Raw genomic sequence first — 25,540 nt, forward strand, 5'->3', positions numbered from 1 at the left:
TTTTCGCTCCGTCCGCCGCGTAGTAGCGGGGCCGCGCCAGCGCCCGCCTGTTGTGTTTCTGTTGCCGCCCGCCATCTTGTCGCCAGCGCTGCTGCTGCTCCTGCTGCCGCCGCCGCCGCCGCCGTCGGGACGAGCCGCGGGGCGGGGCGGCGCGGGCGGGAGAGGCGGCGGGCGGCAGCCGGGGGGCCCCGCGCCATGAGCATCGAGACGCTGCTGGAGGCGGCCCGCTTCCTCGAGTGGCAGGCGCAGCAGCAGCAGCAGAGCGCACGTGGTGAGAGCGACGGCGACGGCGGGGGGGGCCGGGCGGGCGAGGGTCGGAGCGGCGCGGAACGAGGACGTGGGTGGGGGGCACGGGGGGCGCGGGGGGGAACGCGGGGCCGCCCCCGCCCCGCCGCGCGAGGACACGCAGGGAGCGCGGCGGCGCGCCCCGGTGGGAGGGGCGGGGTGGGTGACGTGATCGGCCCCGCCCTCCTTCCACGTGCGCGGTGCCGCGCCACGCCCCGGTTTCCCGCGGGGAGCGGCGGCCGCCCCGCCCCAGCGCAACGCGGCCCAACGCAACGCGGCCGTTCGGGCGGGGCGGCCGCAGCTTCACCCCCCGGGTGCCCCCCGAGCAGGAGCCGCGCTTTGTTCGGCCGTGACTCATCATCGGCGCGGGGCGATGCGGCAGAAAGGCCGTTGGTGCGTTGTCACCGCGCCGCCGGCGGCCCCGCTCTAATGCCGTGCACACACACACACACACACACACACAGATCCAGAGCTCCTTTGTCTGTGTTATTTGTAAACTCCAGAGACGATGGACGAGAATTAGAGGGTGTCTTGTGCTTCCGAATTGAGGTTAACATTGTATAATCGAAGAAAAGCACTATATGCGCTAGAAAATATAGCCACAAGCAACTAATACTTGTTTTCTAATTATTTTCCCCATATATACATATATTCCTCTGCTGTGCTCTCTGCTTTGCTCCTGCCTGTGTTGATAAACCTTTTGTTTGCATCAAACTTCGCAGCACGGGCAGTGATCCAGCAGTGCACAGGGTTTGTGTCCCATCCCGTGTCACTGCTGGTGGCACACACTGGGCTGGGTGGGATGTCCTTTGCCGTGTGTGCTTGGGGCATTCCCATTGGTGCGGCCCAAAACAGCCCTTAGAGATGCTGAAACATGCACTCATGCACTCAGGGGTGTCTTTCTCTTCTTCACTGCTCCCTGTGCCTGGGTTGCTGTCTGATTTGCAGCATGGGCTGTGCTTGAAGTTCAGAGGCTGCTCCCCTGGTTGCTGGTGCTGTGGGGATGGCAGCAGTGCCATAGTGGCTGTGGGCAAGTCCTGGGTTGCCTCATGCATCTGCAGAGCACTGGGTAATTCATGACGTCTCCAGACCAATCCCCGAGTGTTTGTGCAGCACCAAATACTCTCACTTTTCCCAGTGCAGCACAAAGCATGCCCTGGTTCTGCTGACCATGCACACTGCTGTGGTCACGTTGCAGGAGCACCCTGCAGGCCCAGCACGGCTGCAGGCCTGGCTGAGGTATGGGATAACCTCTCATCCGTTTGCAGTGAGCCACGCAAATCTAGATCATGCTGTGCATTTTGGATGAGGATGGTGTGTTTAGTGCCCATGGGAGATGCTGTAGGTTCAGAGTTTGGTTATGGAGATGGGCAGAGCTGTGGCGATGTTGTAACCTGTGGGAGGACGTGGTCAGCTTTGGCTCCTCCATAGGGGAGACCAGGCATGGAACCTGGAGGAAAGTCAGCCCTGAGGAACTGTGGCACTGCAGCTGCAGGGACAGCTGTGCAGGCACAGAGCTGGTGTGGGTAATAGTGCTGGTACTGCTGAGGGGTGATGGGTGAAGACTTCTGACTTCTGCACACATGGATCTTGACTGGCGAGCAGATATTGTTCAACTTTTCTCAGTTATGGAAATAGGATTTTGAAGGGTAGTTTTCTATTTCCCTTCATTGCACCAAAGAGAGCTGGTGGGTGTGAGCATCCCATCACAACAGCTGCACAGCCCTGGCATAAAAGCCCAGCAGTGCACTGTCCTGCTCATGGGAACCCAGAAATGTTACATGAGCTTCAGACTATCAAGACCCTGTGATTAACGCAGGGGTCTGGTTCTGCCATGGCTCAGTGTGTGGCACAAAGTCACCCAGCCCATATCTGCTTTGGCTGCAGTTGGTGCAGTGCCAGCAGTGTTCTGCCCAGCTCCTTGCTCAGCACTCCACTCACACCTGTAAGGCTTAAGTCAGGTCCCAGCGCTCTGCTCTGTGGGCACAGCAGGCACGTGGGCTCTGTTTCCTCTCAAGAACCTGCGTTTCCCACTCTTTCCTGCCTGGCACTCTGGAAGCATGCCGCTGTTCTGTTGCTGCAGACTCTGGTGCCATCCCAGGCTTGGGAGGGGAGGCAGTGGTTCTTCACAGTTTCTTTTGTGTGCCCTGTAGAAGATGGGACTGGGTTGTGGCTGCCCTCACTGCCATGTCTTGCTTTGACCACGAAAACTGTTAAGCTTGAAAAGAACTGCTGATCAGAATACATGACTTACTGCTTCTTAAAAGTGCTTGTGCCTGGCAGAAAAGCCCAAAGGCAGCACCTTGCATCAGCAGAGCCCAGTGACCGCACACCCAAGTGAAGCTCTGCAGATGGCGGAGCAGCCTCAGTTGGTGCAGAGCTGTCCATGGAGCTCCGTGCAGCCGGTGGGAGGGCACCATGGGCCCTGGTGGCCGAGGTGGGATTGGTTTTCTGGCAGTCCTGATCCATTTTCTTTTCCCCTGCTAAGTACCTCATTTCTTTCTTGTCTCATCTAAGAGATGTAACTGAAGTGCAGCTGTGTGGACCCACTGAGACTGAGTGGGTTTCGATTAAGCATGGGAATAACAAACTTAAGCATGATATCAGTTGTCCACGGAGGTGTGAACAGTTGCTTTGAGAATCATCTGTGTTATTTAGGGATGGTTGCTTCTTGTTGGAGGCTTAGAATGCAAACTGTGAGGTTTCTTGACACCTTCCCAACCCTCCCATGTTTCTCCATGGCTTTATTGGAGGGGAGGGATCCCCATGGCAGGAGCACAGTGCGTTCGTGGCCTTACGCCTCTCACCAGGCAACAGGGGCATCTCATTGATACTCTGGTTTGTCTCAGGTTTGAATGCTGGGGTCACTGTGGTTTCTGGGGGCTGCAGATCGGCCCATCCCACTGATGTCAGTGTTGGTTGGTGCTACAGAGGCACGGTTTACATGAAGGCTGGTTTTGCTTTGTTCTTGCTGATAGGACATAAATGTGTCATAGTCATCTGGCTGAGAAAATGGAGACTCGAATTGTTGTTGTTCACAGTGAATGGTGACACCTGCAGAGAAGGTGTGGGAAGTGTGCATGACATCAGTGAGGCGACTCAGCATGGGGGGGGGCCTGGAGGTGTTTAATACTGGGACACAGAGGGCAGGAGGGCGGCTCAGTGCTTCCAGCGTTGTGCCGGCAGCCCTGGGACCCCATCGGAAAGCGTTTCCCATCCTTTGTCCCCACTGCACTCCTAACATACGGCTTTCCCTTTCTATACGGACGCAGTGTCTGTGTTAGGACGGCGGGGCACCGTGGCACGGGCTGACAGCCGGGCTGGGTTCCCGGTGAGCAGCAGTTGGTGGGACTGGGGATGGTTTGGGGCTCGTGAGGGGGTGCGGAGGGCAGCAGAGCTGGGCAGTGCTGTGTGCTGCCATCAGAGCCGGGCAGTGCTGTGTGCTGCCATCAGAGCCGGGCAGTGCTGTGTGCTGTGTGCTGCCATCAGAGCCGGGCAGTGCTGTGTGCTGTGTGCTGCCATCAGAGCCGGGCAGTGCTGTGTGCTGCCATCAGAGCCGGGCAGTGCTGTGTGCTGTGTGCTGCCATCAGAGCCGGGCAGTGCTGTGTGCTGCCATCAGAGCCGGGCAGTGCTGTGTGCTGCCATCAGAGCCGGGCAGTGCTGTGTGCTGCCGGCAGAGCCGGGCAGTGCTGTGTGCTGCCATCAGAGCCGGGCAGTGCTGTGTGCTGTGTGCTGCCATCAGAGCCGGGCACTGCTGTGTGCTGCCATCAGAGCCGGGCAGTGCTGTGTGCTGTGTGCTGCCATCAGAGCCGGGCAGTGCAGTGTGCTGCCATCAGAGCCGGGCAGTGCTGTGTGCTGTGTGCTGCCATCAGAGCCGGGCAGTGCTGTGCGGGCGCTGCTGACGTCACGTGCAGATCGAGGCGTGCAGATGGGGCTCGCGCCGTGCCGGCACTCCGGCTGGTTTCCAGGCACCGGGAAGCACCGCGGCTGTTCCTGCCGGATCCTCTTATGTCAGCAACATTCGGATGACTCAGCCCTGATTCAGACTGCGCTTTCCCTGTGCTGTGCACGGCCTCCCCCTTGCAAGTGCAGCCCAGAGCAGCCTCTGCTATGTGCAGGAATGAGGAAGCAGCGCCTCGTTTATTTGATAATGAGCAATCGGAGGCTTCTTGCTATTCCATGTCGTGATGGGGAACCAGAGCTCTCCGTCTCCCCTGCTCTCTGCTGCCCATCCCCTGCTTGGCCGGGGAGGCCCCCACAGAAGCCCTTTCAGCAATGATGTGCTGCTGTCCCCCCCGAGGTGTGCGCTGCAGCTGAGCTGGAGCACTGCCTGGCAAACAGTGGGACGGGCACTGCTGGGCAGCTGGACTCGGGTCTGTTCTTGACCCTTCTCAGCACGGTCTATGAGCTTTTCATCCTGACTTCTGCCACTGCTTTGAGGTCCAGACAGCAACTCTGCCTCATAGAAGCTTAACTGGGAGCATTCACTGTTAGAAGTGCAGAGCATCTGCAGCTGATGGCAGAGATAGTCAGGAGCCCAAAGGACATTTGGGCCCCTCCTAAAGGAATCGGTGACAGTCAGCATTGTGGCTCTGCCTGCACTCAGCTGTTGGTGGTGGTAAGGTGCTCTAAGAACATCTGACCATCTCTGAGCAGACTCAGGGAAGCTGCTTGATTTTGCAGAGGCGCTGCCGCTGATAAATTACAAATATTGATTATGTCCCCAGTGCAAAATAGGAGCATTAAAGATGGCATTAAAATCCCTTTAGAGGAGTGCTCGTGTGGCAGAATGCCACAGGTATGAGCTGCTGTACCCTGACAGCTGCCAGCCCCTGCACCTCTTCTGTCACCCTGAGTCCTGCTGTGGGTGGGAGGTGCTCACTGGGCTGGCAGAGGGAGGAGATAATTCTAAACCCGGCAGATTATTAGGTAATGAAGTTAAGAGTCCCTGGCACTGTGTATTCCTGGACTGCTCGGCCCCAGAATAGCATCAGCTATGCAAGGATTGCTGACCCTGTTTCTGTGCTTTTCTGTGACAAGATTGGCTGTGTCCTCCCATTGCTGCTGGTGTTGCTCTCACCCACATTACTTGCGGGTGGTGAGGCTGAAGGCTGCAGCTCCACTCACAGAGGTGTGAGTGGGTGGGAGCCTTGCAGCGCTTCATTGCTCTGTTCAGCCCTATGATGGAAAGCTGGGAACTTAGTTCCTATGAGAAAATAAAGAGCTTGGAGGGTCTTTGTGACGGTGTCTTCACCTTGTTTGCAAAGGGAGCAGCAGGCAGAGATTGCCACAGCTTGCACAGTGTTTGTGTCCTGGACACAGACTGCTGACAGGCACCCTGATCCCTCCGAGGAGGGGCTAGTGGCCCACTGCCTTGTTGCCAGTGAAGTCGGACACAGAAGGCAGCGGTGTCAGGTTTTGGCTAAAGCTATTGAAATAAACCCTCCAGCTCAAAGGAGATCAATATTTGAAGCACCAAAGGCCTCACTGGCAGCTTGTCAGCAGCCTGAGGGCTGCACCTGTTTCACAGGGACATTTACATACATATTTCTGATCAGCAGTGCACGCGTGTAACCTTACTTTGCTGTGCTCTCAAGTTGCTCAGTGAATGGGAATGATGTGTGGTAGGAGTTTCACTACTGCTCTGCATTACTAGCAGCACCAGGGCAGCTCCAGGCTGTCCTGCAGCTCCTGTGCAGTGCTGCAGGGATGGAGAAGTGTACGTTGGGATGTCACAGCCCTGGAGCAGTGCTGGGGGTTTCTGTGCCTCCCTGGGCTATACTGCTCCTTGCTCAGCCTGTGCCATCATGGCTTTTCCCAAAGCATTTCTGTATTGCTGTAAGGAGGTCCCAGCTTGAAGTGGCTGTGGCTGTGCTGTTCTTGCAGCTCTGTGCAGTGCCTGGAGCAGCACCCAGTGAGCTCCTTGGGCAGCGTTGGAGCTGTTTGTTGGAGGCCGTGTCTGGGTGCCGGTGCCCCTGGCGCCATGGAACTTGGGTAAATAAATGTAATTGGTGCCATGTTCACATGATTAGGGCCGGAGACCCGGATCAAGTTTAATGAGGTTTATTTTGCTAGTTGGGCCACATAGATTGCTTTTAATTTGTCTGGTGTTCTAAAAACATACAGGAACACATGTACATAAGGGTGAGTTTTTGGAGCTTGAGTAAAGTAACAGCAGCAGTGTGAGGTCAGTGTGAATCCAGTTGGGTTGGGATTTGGCAGCACCAAACAGAGCTGCTTAACCCTGTCTGGGATGGCTGCAGCCCCTCAGCCACTGTGTTTGCCCTGGCTGCTGCATGTGGCAGAGCGTTGGCAGCAAAAGCAGCACCTGGGGTGGCCATGCAGAGCGAGGGGTTGGTGTGGGCTTTGGACACGGCGTGACCTTGGCTTTGGTCCTAAGGCCTCTGGAAGTGCAGACGGTGCCCTGCTGGCTTCCTAAGGGCTGTGGGTGGGAGACACAGGGGAGCCCAGTTAATGACTGTCTTTTGGTTTGTCTTTCAGAAGAAGATGAGAAGCACGAGAAGCTCCGCCTGGAGCGTGAGCAGGAGCAGCGCAAGGCCAGTGTGCCGCGGGCCAACCATGCCGTCCCTCCGGAGGAGCCACGGGCTGAGCTGCTGGTGCCCATCTCGCCGCCCGCCCCGGCCCCTCAGCCACCCCCGCCGCTGGCGGCCCCCATCTCCGTCATCCCCATCCCGGTGGTTACCAGCCCTCCGCAGCCCACCGCCCAGGCCGCCCTGTCCCCTCCGCTGGCTCAGCGCCACCCGCCCCTCGTGAGCACTCCCGGCATCGCCAAGGAGCCGTCCTCTGTGGCCCCGGTCATCCAGCGGCCGCCGGGTGCGCTGCTGCCGGACGGGAAGGCGGGCACGCCGCCAGCGGGCAGCCCGAAGCAGCTGCAGCACTACACGGCGCCCGTCCTGGCCATCTCACAGCACCACGTTGTCCCGCAGCCCATCCAGCCCCAGCCCGTGCCGCACCCGGCACCGCCGCTCGGTGCCCTGAAGCTGGCGCCGGCAGAGGACGTGAAACCCAGCGAGCAGAAGAAGAGGCCGGGAGGGTGAGTGAGTTCAGTTCCTGAATGCTGCATCAACCCTGAGCAGCTGCTGCTCGGTTGAGTTTCGGATCAGAAATGATCCGATAAAATTATCAGATCGGTGGATGTTTGGACATCTGGGTTGCTTTGTTTTTTGATGGCAGGATTTCTCAGCTTGATGCTTTTCATTTTTTGCCCCTGACCACAGAATACAGATTTGTTTTTCCATGTCAGAGCAGCGTTAAGGAAGCAAGTCCCACACTGGCTGTCTGACCCCAGGCAGCACCTGGTGTTATGTCTGGGCAGAAGATCCCTGTGTACAGTGTTCAGGGGGATCATGCAGCAGGTCTGGGGCCTGGAAGCAGCATTGAGTTATGGGCAGTTCTGTCTCCCAGGACAGGGCTCCCTGTGGGTGCTGTTCACTGTTAGCACTAAGGTCATCCAGAGCATCTGGGGCCAGAGGGGATGCACAGCTGCTGAATATGTCCCTGCCTGGGACGGGCCTCTTGGCTGGACCAATTCTGGTCAGTGTTTGTCTCGTTGTTATGGACTTGGGTTGGCCGATGCTCCTTAGGGGATCCAGAGTACAGTATCCCAGTACATAGCCTGGTGTTATTTCTTGTGCTGTTTCTTATGGACTGCAAGAACAAGAGGTTCCCTTTGCCTTTGCAGCAGCCTCTCACCTGTTACCATGCTCCTGCATTACTCCTTTCTGCAGGACAGCTGATAGGGCTCTGCTCAGTCCTTCATCCACGTTACCACTCCCTTGACCATTCCATCACTTCCTGCACTGATGGATGTTTCTGTGAGTCCCAGAACGACTGTGCCCACCCATGGGGTCTCAGGGTGCCATGCACCATTGATGGGAGCCTGCAGCAAGGTAGCAAAGCAGAGGTGCTGGGGCCATGTGCTGCTGGTGCTACTTACTGGCTCACAGTACTGCTCTGTGCCTCCATACTGCAGCTGGTGGCAGTGGGAGCCGTGTTGGGCTCCAAGGCGCTGTGTGGGAGCAGCACAGAGCATTGGGTCCCCTACTGCCCTGAGCAGTGCTGAGCTCAGGAGGTGGACGATGCTGTGGGCAAGGACAGGGTTTGTGGTGTCCTCGGGGGCACAGAGATCCCAGTGTGCATAGAGGGAACTCTGGAAGATAAGTGGAAATTGTGTAGATAAGAGTTTGTGACGGTGAAAACCTTTGCAAAGAGCAGATACAATTCCTCATAGGTAGACTGTGATCCTGGGAGCTCACTCTGCCGCAGATAGATGTGTAGGTGTGTGGGCTTTTCCTGGCTGCCAGGTGGGCCCAGGGTAGGTTTTGGTGGCACAGGGTCCAGGGTGCATTGCTTGTGTTCAGTGGGTGTAAGAACAGAAGGGATGCTTTTTCCAGCATGTGAATGTTTGGTGGGAAAAGGCTGTCAGATATTTATTTTTAAACACCTGAATGTTTATTAAATATTTACCCATCTCCTTCAGTGCTCGCCTCACTGTTGGTGTGTTGTCGACCTCTTCACACTTGGTATGGAAGATATTCAGTGCCTGTTGCTTTATCGCCATTGTAGCTGAAAACTTACGGTTGCGAGAATTCATTTGGCTTTTCCTAAAAGTTTTCCTGTGGTCTGTGAGGTGGGGAGACAACCCAGATCCCCCCAGCAGAGCCTGACCCTGGCTTTCCCGTGAGCAATGGCTGCAGGATTCCTGGATTACTTCACTCCATATTTATGTTGGGCTGTGTTATTTCAGGCACAGCAGAAATGAAAGAGGTTTGAAGTATGTCTGCCAAGTCCTGTAAACTTTAATTTGCGACTGCATAAATCTCACCCCGCTGGAGTGTAGGCGTGGATCAGAAATGGGTCAGAACCTGGGCTGCCAGATGTGAATACACCATGCACACCCGGTGTCCCGTCCTTGTGCTGGGAGCAGCCCTGTGCTGCTTACGTGGTCACATCATGCTGTTAGTACTTGGATCCAGCGTGCAGTGCGTGGGTAATGCTCATCCCATCACTAGTGTGTGTGAAATAGGGATTTTACCTCAATACAGTGTAGGGAGAAATATACGTGCAAGTAGTTCCAAACCAGCGATACCTCAACAATGCTGTTCTCTCATATTTACCTCTGTGTCCCAGACACACGCACACACTGCTGAAAGTACAGGCTGAATGGCAATAGTTTTAAACCTGACACTGAGTTTATCTTTGTTCTGTTTGGGTTACAGGGTTGGGACCAGGGAAGTACATAATAAATTGGAGAAAAACAGGTGCGTAGAAAGCCAGGGTTTTGCTTTTTTTTTCCTTTTTTTCCCGATTTTAATTCTGTTTCGCAGTTTGGTTTTTGTTTTTTTTTGGCCTGTAGTCTGTCAATATTTGTTTGCCTTGGGCTTGTTTTTTGTTTTTTAACAAATGACTTGGACAAAATTCTTAGTTCCATTTAACGAACCTTGCAATATTGCTTTGCTTTCTTATGGCTCAATTCTGCATCTCTTGCTTCCTGGTACGTTTTATTTATCTGCATAATTGCATTGCAATAACCTTGCAAAGCCCTGATCCTGCAAAGTAAATCCCCACGTGCATAACGGTGTAACTTATTAAAGTAACGAAGAGCAGAGCCCAGCATGCACTGAGAGTACGGAGTGGAGGTTCCTGATCTGACACTTGTAGCCCAAGTAGCCAAATCAGAAACACAGTGAAACCAAGAGTGCAGGGAGGTGTGATGTGTCATTTACACAATTTCCTACCAAGGTAGGGCTGGAATCGGAGCTGTATAACCAGTCTGCCTGCTGGAGTGGTATGGTTTGGTTTGAAGTTTGCAGGTAGTCCCAGTGACTGCTATGCACATGTGCAAGTGCTTTGCTGGATTAAGGCTCAAACTAAGCTTCAGCCCTCTGTTAAATTGATTTCTGGTGTGTGCTGACACAAGCTGACAAACCACCTGTGTTTTCTTTAGACGTGCACATTTGAAAGAATGCTTTGAGACATTAAAACGCAACATCCCCAACGTAGACGACAAGAAGACCTCAAACCTCAGCGTCCTAAGGAGTGCCTTGCGATACATCCAGGTACGGTGGCGGTCGGGTCCCTGCTAGTGGCCGTTGCACAGCACTGTGCCTGCTGGAACAGGGAACAGTGCTGGCTTTGCTCAAACCAAGTACAACTTCTGCTCTGGATTGAAAAGGGAAAGAGGAACCCACCCTCGTCAGTCCCGTTTGGATATCGTCACTTCTGAGCTTCACATTTCCAGGCCTTCTAGATCGTCTAGGAGAGCTGGCCTCTTGCAGCCTCCTTACCCTAGATATTCCTTAGGTTGCTGTAAGCCATCTGTACCAGTGATGGTGATCAACTTCAGGTGGCTTTCACTGTAGTGCAAATAAGCCACATGGTCTGAAAAAGGGACCTGCTGCCTAAATAAAGGCATGATATAGGACTGCTTTTTGGACTAAGGGGAATTTTCATCCATATGTTTTGGGAGGTCTTTGTTTGCTTAACCAAGATGTGTAGGCCTTGAATTTCTCAACTTTTTGATGAGAAGATGCGTAGGTCATTTATGTTGAGGTAGGGAAGGCTGGAATTTAGGGTTGCAACGTGAAGCTCCAGGTTGATGGGGTACCAAGGAAGAGTCTGGAAAAAAAATAAAGATCAGATTGTATTGTGGTGATTGCAGGTTGAGTAAAATAAGCATCACTGTTTGCTTGTTGTTGTCATACCTGGCACTGTCAACAGTTTTGTCAACTGAGTTGCAAATTGAGTTGTTCTCATGCTGAGGTGTTTTGCACACCTGATATTTGTAAGTGGTGGTTAATTGTAACACAAAAGTGGTCCTTAAGAAGTGTCCTCTGTGGTGGTGATATCAAAAGCATGTAGCACAAGTAAAATCTGTATAGAAAATGGAAGCCAAATTCATAACGCTGTCTTGCAAGTGAAGAGAGCCAATAGACCTCATATGTTTTGGCTGAGATAAAGAGCGCTGAGCTTTTCACGTGTTGTCAATTTCGCTCTGTTTCTTTCTGTATTTCTGTGCCTCTCAAGTACTGCGTTATTCTTCTGTTCAGAGGAACTGGACGTTCCTTGCCAGCACTGCGTGCTCTTACCTTTCAGAATTAGATCAGTTCAGCTCTCCTGTGTGGCCTTGACCAGTGACATCCCTTGCAGAGCCTTTAGTTGGGACCTGGAAACCAGACAAACTGTAACAGTGCCCAGCTACTAGGGAGGGGCAAGTGAAAAAGACACATGTTGCTTCAAAAGGTCACTTGTGGCTAAAAGGCATCAGAAGTTGAAGCATTTAATTGGGCTTCAGATTGGTGTCAGTATGGAGCTGGGTTTCCATTAGCATTGGTGGGGATGCAGTGATCACATCACCTGCTGGTGCACCAGGAGCTGAGTCCAGAGTCCCAGTGTCCTGAGCAGCACTGCTTGCTATGAATGCTGCTGTGAGTGCTGGTTTGTCTGCCAGCGTGCTGCTCTCTGACAGAGTTTGTATTCTGTGCTTCTGGAGGGCAGCTTGCAATTCTCTGTGAGGATGTCAGTGGGGATGGCCAGCTCTTTCTCCCCTCACTAAACCAGTTGTGAAATGCACTGGCCGTTTGGAAATGCATTGAGTTGGAGGCTGTGCGAGCAGGCAGCTCTGGGTGGGTGGGATCTGGGGCCATGTGAACGTGCTGCAGCCATGATGGGACCAGCTGCAGAACCGGGTCAGGGCCACACAGGGGAGGTGGGCGGCGGAGCGCAGCAGTGGTGGTGAAGGTCACGGTGACCCCATCCAGCCCTGCACAGCCTCCTTCCTGCCGGAGCTCCATGGCCGCATCCACGGCCACGTGCGCAGTGAGCACGTGGCACAGCTGAGGCCTGGCTGGCTGCCCGCAGTGCCTCTGGGCATGGCACGGCCTGCACTGCTGTCAGGGCCATGCTGGCGGCCGCCCCGTGCAGGCTGGGGCAGAGTGCCCAGAGCCGTGCTCCCCTCGGCAGGGTTCTGCTGAGGGCAACAGATGTGAGTGCTGTGACTGTTGGCCTGAAAGAATCAAATTGCTGAATTTCCTGATTTGAAAAGAAATATATGGCGTTTGTTTTGTTTTGAATTTGGCTTGGATTTAGCTCCATTCTATTTCACCAAAATAACGTGCACAGAGTTCAGGCTGTAGATGGGTCCAGGATGAGCCCCTTGCAGGTGCTGCCTGCAGTGTGTTGGTGGAGCTCATCCTGGTCAGCAGGTGGGAGCACGGGGCTGTTCAAAGGGCTGCCTGCACCTCAGTGTGCTCCAGCTCTCTGCTTGCTGGGTGCCTCTGCCTTGCAAAGACAATGAGGGAGTACAGAAGAGCTCTAAAATGTAACACTCCTTCTTTCAGCACGGCAAAGTAGTTTCTTATGAAAAGAAAAAACAAAACAACAACCAAGCGAGACTTGCATGGGAGAAGTGCAGTGCACAGCCCCAAGGTGCTGCTGGGCTGATGCTCTGCCACAAGGGACATGGCAGCAGTGGTTGCTGCAGCTGCTCTGCCTGCAAAATCCTTTTTCCCTCTTCCAGCTGGAACTTCTCACAAATGAGCTGCTTGTCTCCTTGGCTGGATTTGAATATTTGTATCTGCATCAAATCAGATAAGTCACAAAGTTGAATTCCAAACTTCCCGTGGAACTGTCATTCTAATTTATCCTTAGAGTCGGGCCTGTGCTCTAAGAAAGTAAATAAATAATCTCTGCAATTAAGCGCATTGTTGCACAAAGGAAATCAGGCTGAATGCAGCTGGAAGTTGAAGTTAATAATCCTTTTAAATGGCGATTTGGCTCCAGGCAGTGGAGTGAGGGAATCATCCCCTGTGCGTTTCAGTGCCATGTGCTTCAGTCCCTGCATGTGTTGCCACCCACTGCCCTCCCTGCAGAACTCAGTGGCAGCCCTGCAGGATGCTGGCAGCAACCTGGGTGTCTCCTGCTACACAGAGAAATGCAGTGGGAGGGAAATGTGGGGATCTGCCTGGGGAAGGTGTGCCTGAGTGCCCCGGGGCTGGGCAGCCCTGGTACAGGGCAGGGTGGGTCTGGCACCAACCCAGGCAGCAGAAGCTGTGCCGCAGTGCTGGGGAAGGTGCTGCTGGTGCTGAGCAGTGGAACACGGGGCAGTGGGCTGCAGACAGTTCATGGCGAGAACTCCGCACAGCTGGGTGTTTTGATTTAATTCCCTTTGAAGGGTTCCTTGCCCCCTAGGAAATGTTGTAATCATCTTAGTTGAAAGCTAATTGAAGCCCTTAAGCAAGACTGTTTTCTCTTCTGTGTTCTCAGACTGTGCCTGTCGCTATGGTACACTTTCCAGTTTCAGGGGTTATTTCCCATTGCATATTTGGTGTGACACCACATCCAGACCATTAGCTCACCGGGTGACGCCAGGACAGCCAAAACAAGCAGCTCACAATGCGTGGAGCTGCAGCTGATGGACCAGGGTTGCTGCAGGCCCTGGCTGGCAGAGCTTCTCACTAAGAGCAGAGCCAAGTGCTGATCGAACAGTAACATGCTTAGAAAATACTGGTCAGAACTGCCCAGACCCTGTGAGGGACAAAGAGCAGGATCCTTTGAAGTCTGCAGAGTGGGACACGCTGTGATCCATGCTGCTGTGCACTGCTCAGTACAGTGTTTGGAAAGGTATTGGGGGGAGGAAGGTGCTGTGATAACTGCACACGGCTTGAGTTGTGCCGGAGGAGCGTTTGTTGTGCATAAGAAATGCTCACAAGTTCGTACAGCTCACCTGGCAGTTGTATTTGCTGCTTGTGGGATTAGGCATAGAAAATAGCTATAAAATGAATTGGGGATTTATATAATGTCCGCTGTGTCGTCTGTTGCCAGGAATAGAGGCAGGAGGGGTATGGTTTTTCCTACCTCATGAGCTGGAGTTTACATTCGATGGTTGGACTAAATGATCTTGTAGGTCCTTTCCAACCTTGTGATTCAATGATTCTATGATTCCATACTCTGCACCCACTGACCGAACAGCGCTGCAGCAAAGCCACTAACACCATCAGGGACCTCAGCTCGTGGTGTGTGCCTCAGTCTTCCCTGTAATCACCAGGAATTTTGGTAGCAAAATAGTCCAGTGTTTTCTGTTTATGTGCACTTAAAAAGATGTGTAAATGAGTGGCACTGTCACACAGGTGCTGTGTGACCAGGTGGCAGCCCCTTGCTGTCTTGAGGTGCAGACCCGCCAGCCAAAGGAGGTACCAAAACCCAGCTTCACAGTGGACATCTGTCCTTGTCCAACTGCTGGGAGTAAAGTACTATAGCAGCTGTGTGTGCTGTTAGAGAGGTGAAGCCTTCCTCAGGAGCTGAGTTCAGGCTAAAAGAAATGAAGTGGTAGTGCACTGGGCTCAAGGTAATCGACATCTCTTTGGATTCCCAAATAAATTGCTGCATTGCTCACATTGAGGGAATGGTGCCCAATTTCCTCTTCTGATTACAAAGGCAGGCTTCCTCATCATATCCCCGCCGTGTCCTTAGCTGTCTGCTGGCAGGGCGCCGTTCCACTTTGTCAGGTGTAACTGCTTTGGGCTGGAGTTAAAACAAGGGCAGATAGCTGAATGTGCCAAGGGAAGGAGGTATTTGGCCAGCTCAGACCAGTGGGCATGGGTGTGAAATAGGGATAAAGTGATTATCCCAGGCAGGAAAATGGCTTCTGTCCATTGTTAAACAAAACCCAATAATACACTGATGCAGGGAGGTGCCATGCCACAGGCAGAACTGATGTATCCGGTGCTAGAGTGTGGTCTCTACTCCTGTATGAAAACCAGAGCTCATCTGCACACAGTGCAGGCTGGAGTACTGATCAAAATTCATAAAGCCAAACTGCAGTGTTGAATCTCATTAAGTTCCTCACCTTGAAAATATGATCGTAACTGGTGGTTCTGGTTGAAGTAACAAAAAACAACCAACCAACAAGTGGCAGCAACCAGTAGAGAGATGTATCTGTGAATCCGGACGGAAAGAGCCTGAGTCAGTCTGCAGTATCAGTGCCTCCCTCATGTGAGCAGTGCTCACATGCAGCAGAGCTCCTTTATGTTGTTTGCCTGACCCGATCAATTGATTCTATCTTGTCTAATTAGCTTGAATTTCATTGCAATAGTGTATTCCAGCAACAATCACACCACAGGGGTATGGTATTATCTGTACATTTCAGAAAGAGGTGAGAGATATGATCTTAAAAACTGATGCTTAGTAAAATACAGCAGGTTGGAGCCTGCATTAAAATGTGAAAGGTAAGAATTAGGGCACGGGGCTGCTGTGCCACGGGAGTCAGCGGGTGTCACACCTGCACAGGGAGCACAGGTCCAGTTCCTGTTCCTTGTGGAGCTGTGGGAGTGTTGATTTGGCCCAGTGGTATCGTGTTGGGTCCTAGCACTGTGGGGGCTGCAGGCCTGGGGAGCACCTTGTGAAGCATTCCAGGTTGTAAGACCAAAAACGGGGCCGGGAAGGGATGGTGTGTGTGCTCACGGGGGCAGTGGTGTGATGTCAGTAGGGTGGGAGCAGAGGAAGCACACATGGTGTGGCGAGAGCAGCAGCATCACAGCCTGATGGCAGGGCTTTGTTTGATGTGCAGTGCTGTACAACTCACCTGCCTTCAAAATAAGGCCCAAACCCTCAAATAAAGCCACAGAAAGTCCACAAACAAAGTAACTGTTGGCTTTCTCTGTGATTCTGCTTTTTATGGAGGCAGCTGGCAGCTCTGTGGCTTGTGGATGGAGAGCATGAGTTCCCATTGTTGTTACAGGTGGTGAGGTATGTGCTGATCCTCCCCAAATTGTTGTGAAGTAGCTGGTGACCCAATAAAATTACACACCAGTGATTAGAACAAAATGGTAATTAGTGTGCTCGGTCCATGTTGTGCAGTGCCATGAAGTCACACGGGCAGCAGCTGTCTTACCAGACATTGTCAACTGTGAAACAGCAAATGAGGGGGATTTCAAAACCATAACACAGCAGCCGGAAATTGGTATCAGCCCAATCTCCTCTTGCCATGTTGGTGTCACAGCACTGTGATAGAAATGCTGATAAAAGATATGCTGGAGAATGTGGAAATCAGGGCACAGTTTTACAGCAGTCAGTTTGCAGTGTGGTGTGCAGGGTTGGGGTGGGCTGCTGTTCTGCTGCACCAAGGTTTTCTGGGGCTTTTCCAGCCAGGAGGATGAGAAACAGTGAGGAGTGCAGGAGCACGAGGGGTGCCTGGCCCAGGGCCATCCTCACAGCCCCAAACACTCGTATGAAAGCAGTTTTCCATTTGCACACATGGATTTGGCTTGTAGCCTTATGCAGGCACAGGCAGTTGTTTGCATGAACCCCTGGGCTCTGTGTGCTGCCCTGAGCCCTCCTCCTGCTCCCTCTGTGGTGCCAAGGGCAGGAGGTGGACAGAAATCTGCCAGTGACCCAGATCTGATCTGCAGGCTGGAGGTGGAGCTGCCTGGACACCGCAGTGGGGAAACTGGGAGGGAGGAGTGGTGTGGGGGAGCAGGGCAGAGCACCAGGGCTGTTCTGAGCCCTGAAGGTTTGGCCTGGAAGCGTCTTGCCTTGCATTTGCCTCAGGACACATGCAGCCCCTGCTTTGTCTCACAGCATCTTGGTGGGATGCCTCCAAGAAAATACCAGAGCCCTGCAGCAAGTAGTTGCAGCGCTCGCATGTCCCCACGCTGATCCCTTCCCATCCCTAAGGAACGTGGCTGTGCTGCAGTGTGGCTGCATGCTGCCTCCCAGAGCTGCCAGCTGTGTGTCCATGCACAGGCTCAGACAGGCTTAGAGTCCCCAGTGCAGTGAGTTTGTCATCAGTAACAATCGCTACCTGCAATGCAGTGCTGTTTGTTTTAGCTTGCAGGTTATCGTTAGAGTTATACCACAGATACATTTGCCTCAAGGGCCAAATTAAAGCAGTTTGTTTTGGATAGTCTTCTAAATAACTGTCATCACAGCATTTCGAGGTATTTTGGGAATCCGTATCTATTATTATTATTGAAAATGTCTTGTAATTCCTGAATTACAGAGATGATTAAAAAAAAATACAAAACCCACAACCAGATGTAACGCCTCGTCATTGCAAACAATACTCCAGTGTTTTTTTTAATGCTGGATTTCTCTTAGCTGTGAAAGTTCTGTCCAGGAGCAGGGTACTGGTGGAGGCCAGTACAGTCCTAGTGGTTGGTGCTGGGAGCAGCCCTGCCTCTGCTTGGGCTCTGTCTGTGCTCTGTGTTCTAGCTCTGAATTTATTCTTTATCTTCCTGATTCGGATCCTCCCTGCCTTCTGCCCCAGTAACTCTCTGTGCTTCCTTCTGAGCTGTGCTTATAGGAGCTGGATCCTTCAGGCCTGTTGATAGCCTTGTTTCAAGTACAGTTGTGTTCCAGAGGTTGTGGCCCAATGTGTTTTTTATCAGGAGTCCTAAGTGCTAACAATGTGCAAACTCTGCGTCTTCTCATTCCTCATGATTCTCTGCTCCAGACAGATTTCTGGTTCTGTGAAGTGTTTCTGTGTGGATATTTCTCTGTTCTGTGAACTGGAGAGAGCAGAGCAGGGTGCACAGAACTGCCATGGGCAGCCGACCCCTTGCCAGCACAGTTCTTGTCCTTTGCAGACAAGCCAAGGCAGCTCTTGCTGCAAACAGCGTGCTCATTTCCTGAAATCACAGTGCTCACTGCATGCATGTGAGGGTGAAATCACATCCTAGAATATAACCGCTCGTTGGCTGCCTTCCTTGTCTGGGGTTAAACAAATGGAAAAGCTGGGCCACGAGCTGCTGGCAAATGGCCCATCAGGTCCTGCAGTCTGGGGACAGAGCGCACTGTGCTGCAGGCTGCTGCATCTGGCAGGAGGTGTCTGCAGGGCAGGGCTGTGTGTGGGGCTGGGGCTGGGGCTGGGAGTGGAGCAGCATGCAGTGCTCATCTCCCAAGTCTGATTCTGGTCTCAGCGCTTGTGGGAAGCATTAGTTTTGAGATCTTAGGAGGCTGAAAATAATGCAAAACCAGAGGTAAGCAACCTGAAATTCTGCAGCTCATTCCTCTCCTCCCTCCACAAGCAGGCTTCCTTGTAGGGTGCAGGCAGACAGTGGCTCTTGATAGCCATGAATGCAGATGTTATTTTTTGCATGAACTGAGGTGTCACACGAGTGCTGTGTCTGTCAGTGCTTTCAGAGGTGCTGGATTGCTGCTGCAGCTGCAGACCATACGTTCCTTAGGAGCGATGCTGTGTGCAGCCCAGAGCAGGTGGATCCGCGTGGTAATGGCCTGGAGCTCTGTGTGGAGCACAACACAGTGCCACCAGTCCTGGAGCGTTGGGACCATAGCGCTGTGCCGTACAGGTGAAGCCATGGAGCACACTGCAGCCTGCAAGGCCACAGCTGTAAGAGCCAGCCAGTGCTGCAGCTGCCATAGAAACAGAGGATTTTGTTCCCATGGCAACCAGCTGGGGCTTTCCCAAGAGCAGAGTGAGAGCTCTTGGAGAAGGAGCAGGATGGTGCCCTGCTGTGGGGCCTGGTCCTGCTCGGTGCTGCTCCCCACACTGGGGCCGTGGTGCTCTGCAGCTCCACGTGTGGCTCTGGCTGTGCTGCTGCTGTTCTGCCTGTACATACAGGGATGGGTGCTGGTGTTCAGGTGTGTTTGGGCTCTGCTCTGTCGCTGCAGGCTGTGCTTTGTTGGCCAAGGAGTCACTTTGGTGCTGTGTTTTAAAGAAGCTGCTTTTTGCACCCAAAGAGCTTCATAGAAGACATGGCAGGATTAAAGCAGGAATATCTGGGGTTGCTATGATGAGTGCAGAGCCCTAAAGGCCCCCAGGTGAGCGCAGCACAGAGGTGTGTGGCAACAGGGCAGTCCTTGTGAGAAAGAACCTTCCCGTAGGTCTGAGCTCCATTCATTGCATACAGCAGTCAATGTCATGGGGCAGCCCATGCTGACCAACACTTGGCAGTGTCATGTGTGGGTGCTGCACTGGGGCAGCATCGCAGGGAGCTTCCACAGCCATGAGCTCGAGATCCGCTCCAGTGGCTGCAGAGAGCGAAGGAATCTGGTTCAGAATTACAAATCACTTCCATGATTGCTCATTGATGGGGAATTTTTAATCAGTGGATGCAGTGTAGTAGAGCACAACAGCTGAAATATGCTTTTGGAAAAGCTCATAATTGAAAGTGAGTTTTTAAATTGCTAATGTAATGCCTATAAGGGGAGCTTTTTAATAAGGCCTCTTAAACCTCACTGATTCCTGCACAGGGTTAGCATTATTCCTGAGGCAGGCATAGAGAAAGTAGTGGGAGCATTATTCTCGATCTTGACATAAGAATAAGCAATTTAATTACAGCCAGCTATAAAATGGAAAATTCTTTACAGTGACAAATGACCACTGCGGTGGGGTGACAACAGCACTTTGGTTCTGGTTTGTTTACCAAGCGGCGGCAGCGGGATGCATACGAGGACCACGAAACGGCTCCAAATTGGGGAGAAGAGTGGGCACAAAGCGCATTGCAGCTCGTACTGTGGCTCTTGGCTTCCTCTGCGATTGTGTTGGGCTTACTGTAGTAATCCGTGTGGGAAAGGGCTGCTCTGGAGCTGAGAGCTACGTGCAATGGAGGAAAATCCCATTCCATGCGTAGCAAAGGCAAACACAGCTTCCAGGCAGGCGCTCTCCCTGGGGCTGCTCTGTGCTGTGCGTGGAGCCCTGCTGGCGTGCACAGCTGAGTCACTCATGGGCACAGCCGTCACTTTCAGAATTGTCTTCCCTTCTGGGAAATGGAAATGAAAGAGATACTCACGCCTGCAGCAGAGTGTTCCTGCATGCCCTGCGTGGACTCTGCTCCGGATTTCAGGCAGGAGTTAAACTGCACAAACTGTTGGGAGTGAAATCATCAGCTCCTTTTTAGCAGAGCTGGCAGCTTTGTGCAGAACATCCCTACAGCAAACCCCAGCCTGTGCTGCAGGATGCAGCCCTGCTGCAGGGGCACAGCCCTAGCAGAGGCAGGGCTCAGGAGTAAGGGTTGGAGCCCACAGGGTGGGCATCCTGTATCACAGCAGCTTCGTCCCTGTCGTGGTGGTGAGGCTTCATCAGAGCCCTCAGCACAGCCACTGCTGCTGCTCCCAGTGGGAGCAGTGGCTCAGATGGCAGCTGTAGACCCTCAGCTGTCCCAGATGCAAGTGCCTCTGCTTTGTGGCATTCCAGACCTGCAGAGACAGGTGGTTGGCCACTTGGATGAATTTCTTTATTGAAGTTTTGTTCCTAATTTTGTTTGATGTAGTTCTGGTGGTCTCCTCTGCACATTCCACCTGTAGGTTCCAATTCTGTTGGCAGATCCCAAAGACAGTATGATTGCTGCTTATTTTAAAGATAAATGTAACTACTGTGACAGTGGGTTGGTTTGGGGTTTTTTTTGCATAGAGTTGTTCTGTTGTGATACGACTGCTGTTGTAAGAAATTCTTGTGCTTTGCATTGTAACAGCCCTTGGAACAAGTGTGAGGGTCTGGCTTCAGCCATGAGTATGTCCAGGAGCCTTTATCACCACATACACGTGTGGAACAATCACTTCCTATAAGTGTCAGATTTCTGTCTCTTCCTGGCTTATGTGCTGACCAACTTGAGCTTACAGAAATGCACTGTCATCACGTGTAGACCTTTTTGAGTTTGTGTCCCAGAAGCTTGTCATTTGTTCCTAACTGCTGTTAGTTGGTTTAGTAAAAGATGCTATCTGTTCCTCTGCACTTTGTCTTTGAAGTACTTCAATTTGTCTGTGGTTTTGTCATCCCACATAAGAGCCGAGTTTTCTGCACTGCGCTTCTTTCTCATTGCAAGGATGTGGGGATTCTCACCTTTCTCAAGCACTGGGCCAGCAGTTAGCTGCTCTGCAGGAGCACTGATCTGTGTACGTGCTTGCTTTCCTTTAGCACTCTTGGAAATAGATGTATGTAGTAGAAGCACATTCTCTCACCTGGCGATAAGGAGAAAGCTGCACCCATTGTGCTTCCTTCGCACCTCTCCAGCAGTCGGCAGTAAGCCTTAATTCCCTTTACATTTCATGAGACAGGTGAGGTCAGGCTGATGTTCAGAACTGGTGCTAATCGCTGTCACTGTCGGCTGATGGTGAAGTTCTGCAGTTTTCCCAAGGAGTTCTGCACTGCTCCCCCTGGAGCTGAAGTGACTCACACCTGACCTGGTTAATCATTTCAGTTTTGAAGACTCAATAGTTTTCCTTCAGAAAGCAGAAAGCAGTTGGCCAAGGCAACTCTATAGGTTTTCATGACCAGCTCCTTTTCTTCCTGTGTGAACTTGGAAGTGATAACTATACCTGAACCCAGCATAACTAATAATAAAAGAAAACCGGCAACGAATGTGGCAATGACCAGGTTAGAATAGATTACATTTGTTTTTTTTTTCCTCCTTAGATTGTTTTTCTTTCCTTTGTTCTGCCTTTAGACTTTAAAGAGAAAGGAAAAAGAATATGAGCATGAGATGGAGCGGCTGGCGAGGGAAAAGATCGCTACCCAGCAGCGGCTGGCAGAACTGAAGAACGAGCTGAGCCAATGGATGGACATCATGGAGATCGACAGAATTGTTCGACAGACAGTTCAGCCAGAGGATGACCAGGCATCTACCTCCACAGCGTCAGGTACCCGCCATTTCTCTCTTCTTGTAACCATCATTGTACACCATTGTAGTAGAGATGGCTGGTGGGGATATTCATTTAGACCGTCACAGTTGCTTTGCATTCAGAATTAAGTAAAAGGATTTCAAGGGTTTGTAGTTGGTGATGGTGGCCTAATAATATACTTGTGCAAAGTGCACTGGAAATCATGTATCAACCATGTTACATAAACACAAGGTGCAGGTTTGCACATTCGTTCTGGTGGTATCTTGCATGAAGTTCCTTGCTTTCAGAATGTAGTTTCCCTCCTGCACAGCTACACAGCCCTGCTCATGAAAACTGTTTGGTGTGTAAGTGTCCTAATGTATTTGTGCACGGAGGTAAGAAGGTGTTCAGCCACACAGAGAAGAAGGAATTGGTGCAGGAGTGTACATCTCGTACATTGCACAAGAAAGATTCACAGTGAAGATAAGCAATGCTAATGAAAATCAAGCATGCTATTGCAGTGAGAAGTTTTTGTGAGGTAGGAGGTACCAGTGACCTGCAGCAGGAAGAACAGGCAGTCATGGATGGACAGCACTGTACTTTCCAGAGATCAGAAGGCTGTAGCAGTTCCCAACTATTTGCAGCAGTTCCTTATAATAGCAGTGGCATTTGCTTGTGGTGCTCCAGGCAGATGGCACAGCAGGAACCCAGAAAGGGAAAACCTGAGCTTTCTGGTTCATTCAGATTCCTGTACTGGGCTCATCACCTTTGAACGTGCTCCAGACCATCTCCAAGCATAAGCTGGTGGAAGCTGAGAGTTGAGAGCCTTTGTAAATTGAGGCATCAAGCTGTTCACTTCTCCAGCTGCCTCTGCTGAAAATGATCTCTTCAAGCTACTACTGACCATGGGGCTTGCAAAAGGGAAGTGTCTTCCTTAGTAATCTGCTTCTGTATCTTCTGAGTTTTTTAATCTCTACTGTGTGCCTAGCGTTAGAGCAGGCAGAGCAGAGTGCCCTGCTGATGATCCTAATCTCCTTAAGGTCAGCATTGCCTCATTAATTTGTAGGCTCAATGGAGACTTTTTTTTCCAGAGCCAGACCAGTAAACTTGCTGCCACAGTTCTTCATCACTGTTTCCTTCCTGCTCTGGGAGCAGGAGTAGTTCCAGCTGATAGAACAACTTACCAGGAAAAGAAATCCTTCTCCTCTCTGTGCAGAGGGTGCTTCTCAGTCCAGCTTCTGTCTGTCTGCCTCAGTTCAAGTTGCTTCTGTTGCCTGCCAAGTGGGATCTCCCAGTTTTTTGCGAGCACTTTGAGCTGAGCTGAATGGAGCCTGCTGTGCTGTGCTGTGCTGTGCTGCTCTCACTCAGCTCAGTGACTCCTCCTGCTGTCCTCTTTGCTGTTTGTGCTGCCTTGCGGGAGTGGTCAGGTAGCCCAGGTTTTTTGTGTTTTTTTGTTTTTTTTTTAATGGGAGTTTCTTCATTTCATTCTTTTTCCAGAGGGTGAAGACAACATGGATGAAGACATGGAAGATGACAGGCCTGTAAACTCATTACCAAAACTAGCCCAGCGCCAGCACCCAGAGCTCCTGAAAGCCGTCCCTTCAAACACTGCTTCCCATCACCTGGCGGTTTTGCCTCAGCACCTGTCTATCCAGCAGAAACAACCCCCAGCCCACGCACAGCCTTCCATCCAGACACAAGCACTGGTTCAGCCGCAGGCGATTGTCCCAGCACAGACTCACATCGTGGCGGCTTCGACAGTGCAATCGACTGTTATTGCCCACACGGCCACTACCCACGCTTCGGTCATTCAGACTGTCAACCACGTCATTCAGGGTCCACAGACCAAGCACATTGCTCACATTGCACCTTCCACGTCCAGCCCTGTGCAACTTACCACTGCTGCTCAGCCTATCGGCCACATCACTGTGCACCCAGCCACCATCAACCACATGGCCCACCTCGGTCAGCAGCTGCCCATCTACCCTCAGCCCATGGCCGTCAGCCAGCCCGTGGTGAGCCACATCGCTCACACGATCTCTCACCAGCAAGTGAATGGAACCACAAGTCTTGGCCAGCAAGCGGTGATGGCCAAACCGGCCGTAGGAACCCAAGTTGTCCATCACCCGCAGTTAGTTGGACAGACAGTCCTAAACCCAGTAACTATGGTAACCATGCCATCATTCCCAGTGAGCACACTGAAGCTGGCCTAGAGAGAATCGTCCGAAGGTGAAGTCTTTGTTGGGAACCTTTCCTAAACTCCATACATTCCAACCACGTCTGACTCCACGGGAGGGAGGCGCAGAGCGGCAGGGCAGGGGGTGGGCCAGTCTGACCACCCAGCAGCCAGCCTGGCTATGGCCAGAGGGGGCCTCTCTGCGCTCGAGTTTTGTTAATCTGAGAAAACTTCAAAGACAGTTGTTCATGGTGATTTTTTTTCCTTTTATGTGTAATTGGTGAAATATGGTTATGATGTTCTTCAGACTTTAATTTTCCCCTTTTATGTGTTGCTTCTTTGTAGAATAAATCTGCTGATCTCTTTATTGAGATGTTGCGTAGAATGGGAAAAACAAAATCATAAAAGTCTATATTTATATATATGTGTGTATGTGTGTGTATATATATGTATATACATATATATATAAATATAACATTTGAAGAAGGCCTTTTGTAAGGGTGATTATTTTGCAGGATTATTAGTCAAAATTCAGTTTCGGAGGAAGAAGACACAGTGTCCTCTCTAAACAAGAAACTCAAAGTTAGATGGTTTGGTGGACCAGGGTACACATACAGTGACAAAAAAAAAGCAAATTGAACTTTTGAGGTATTTCCCATCAGTATATTACATTTCAAAAAACCATCTAAAATCACTGTGACTTGTTATGGCATTTTAAGGAAGTTCTCTGTCCTGTTTAATAAAAGGAAAAAGAATACACAACCGGACTTCATTTGTTGCAGTTTTATAAATGACTTGGTTTTTATAGCTATGTCAAAAAGGAAAAAAAGAGGAGTATTGTTTTTTGTTATTTTAATGGATGACAGTGTTTTGTTTGGATGCTTTGGGGGGGGTTTATTGTTTGGTTTGGTTTTGCTGATGCAATAATTGATTTTGCAGAACTGTTTCAGGATCCCTCGTGCCAGTCCCACGCCTTAGATTTTTCTGGGTTGTTTTTTGTTCTTGCAAAAGCAGATACTTTGTGCTGGCGACTTACAGTGCTTTTATGTGGCCTGATAACAGTGGAACTTGGGGCAAGAAGACCAATAGAAATCAAGTTGATCTGCTGCATGGTTTGCTTTTCTTTGTTAGTTTGTTCCTGAACAGACCACGTTTTAGTGTGGAAGTCACAGGATTAGAGAAGTGATAAACGTGCATGTGTTATCTTCCAAAGTGCAAGCAGTTTTTATACCTTATCTTTTTGGGGGAAAAAAATGTAGTCTTTTGTAGGAGAACAGTGTGAGCACTGATGGTGCTCACCTGATGGTGTGTCTTACAGACTGCAGTGGGACACGCACCAAAGCAACTCCACATCTTAAGTAACAATCTTGTTCCATCTCTTCTGGTAGTGAAGTCAGATCTTGTTGCAGTTAATGACAAACTCCCACTGAATCACGAGGTGGGAGGTACTGACTGTGTGCTGGTCCCTGCTGGGGAGTTGGCTTTGGATGTGTTTTATTGCTG

The 25,540-nt window shown here is 51.5% G+C and overlaps 1 protein-coding gene across 3 annotated transcripts; it reads left to right on the forward strand.

Annotated features, from left to right (window-relative positions):
* On the forward strand, positions 1-24,799 carry MNT (MAX network transcriptional repressor). Of its 3 annotated transcripts, none has more exons than XM_015881067.3 (6): positions 1-271; positions 6,787-7,339; positions 9,525-9,566; positions 10,253-10,364; positions 21,708-21,900; positions 23,359-24,799. In XM_015881067.3, exons 1-6 carry the CDS (start codon positions 196-198, stop codon positions 24,072-24,074), a joined length of 1,692 nt encoding a protein of 563 aa, XP_015736553.1. In that variant the 5' UTR covers positions 1-195; the 3' UTR covers positions 24,075-24,799. The 3 variants fall into 3 exon arrangements, with proteins under 3 accessions (XP_015736553.1, XP_085377995.1, XP_085377994.1); XM_085521868.1 differs by having other exon boundaries at positions 54-271; positions 6,790-7,339; XM_085521869.1 differs by lacking the exon at positions 9,525-9,566 and having other exon boundaries at positions 36-271.
* The last annotated feature ends 741 nt before the right edge of the window (positions 24,800-25,540 follow it).

The sequence above is a fragment of the Coturnix japonica genome, chromosome 22 (assembly GCF_054131305.1).
Source record: "Coturnix japonica strain WE chromosome 22, WE-NBRP24, whole genome shotgun sequence".
Lineage (NCBI taxonomy): Eukaryota > Metazoa > Chordata > Aves > Galliformes > Phasianidae > Coturnix > Coturnix japonica.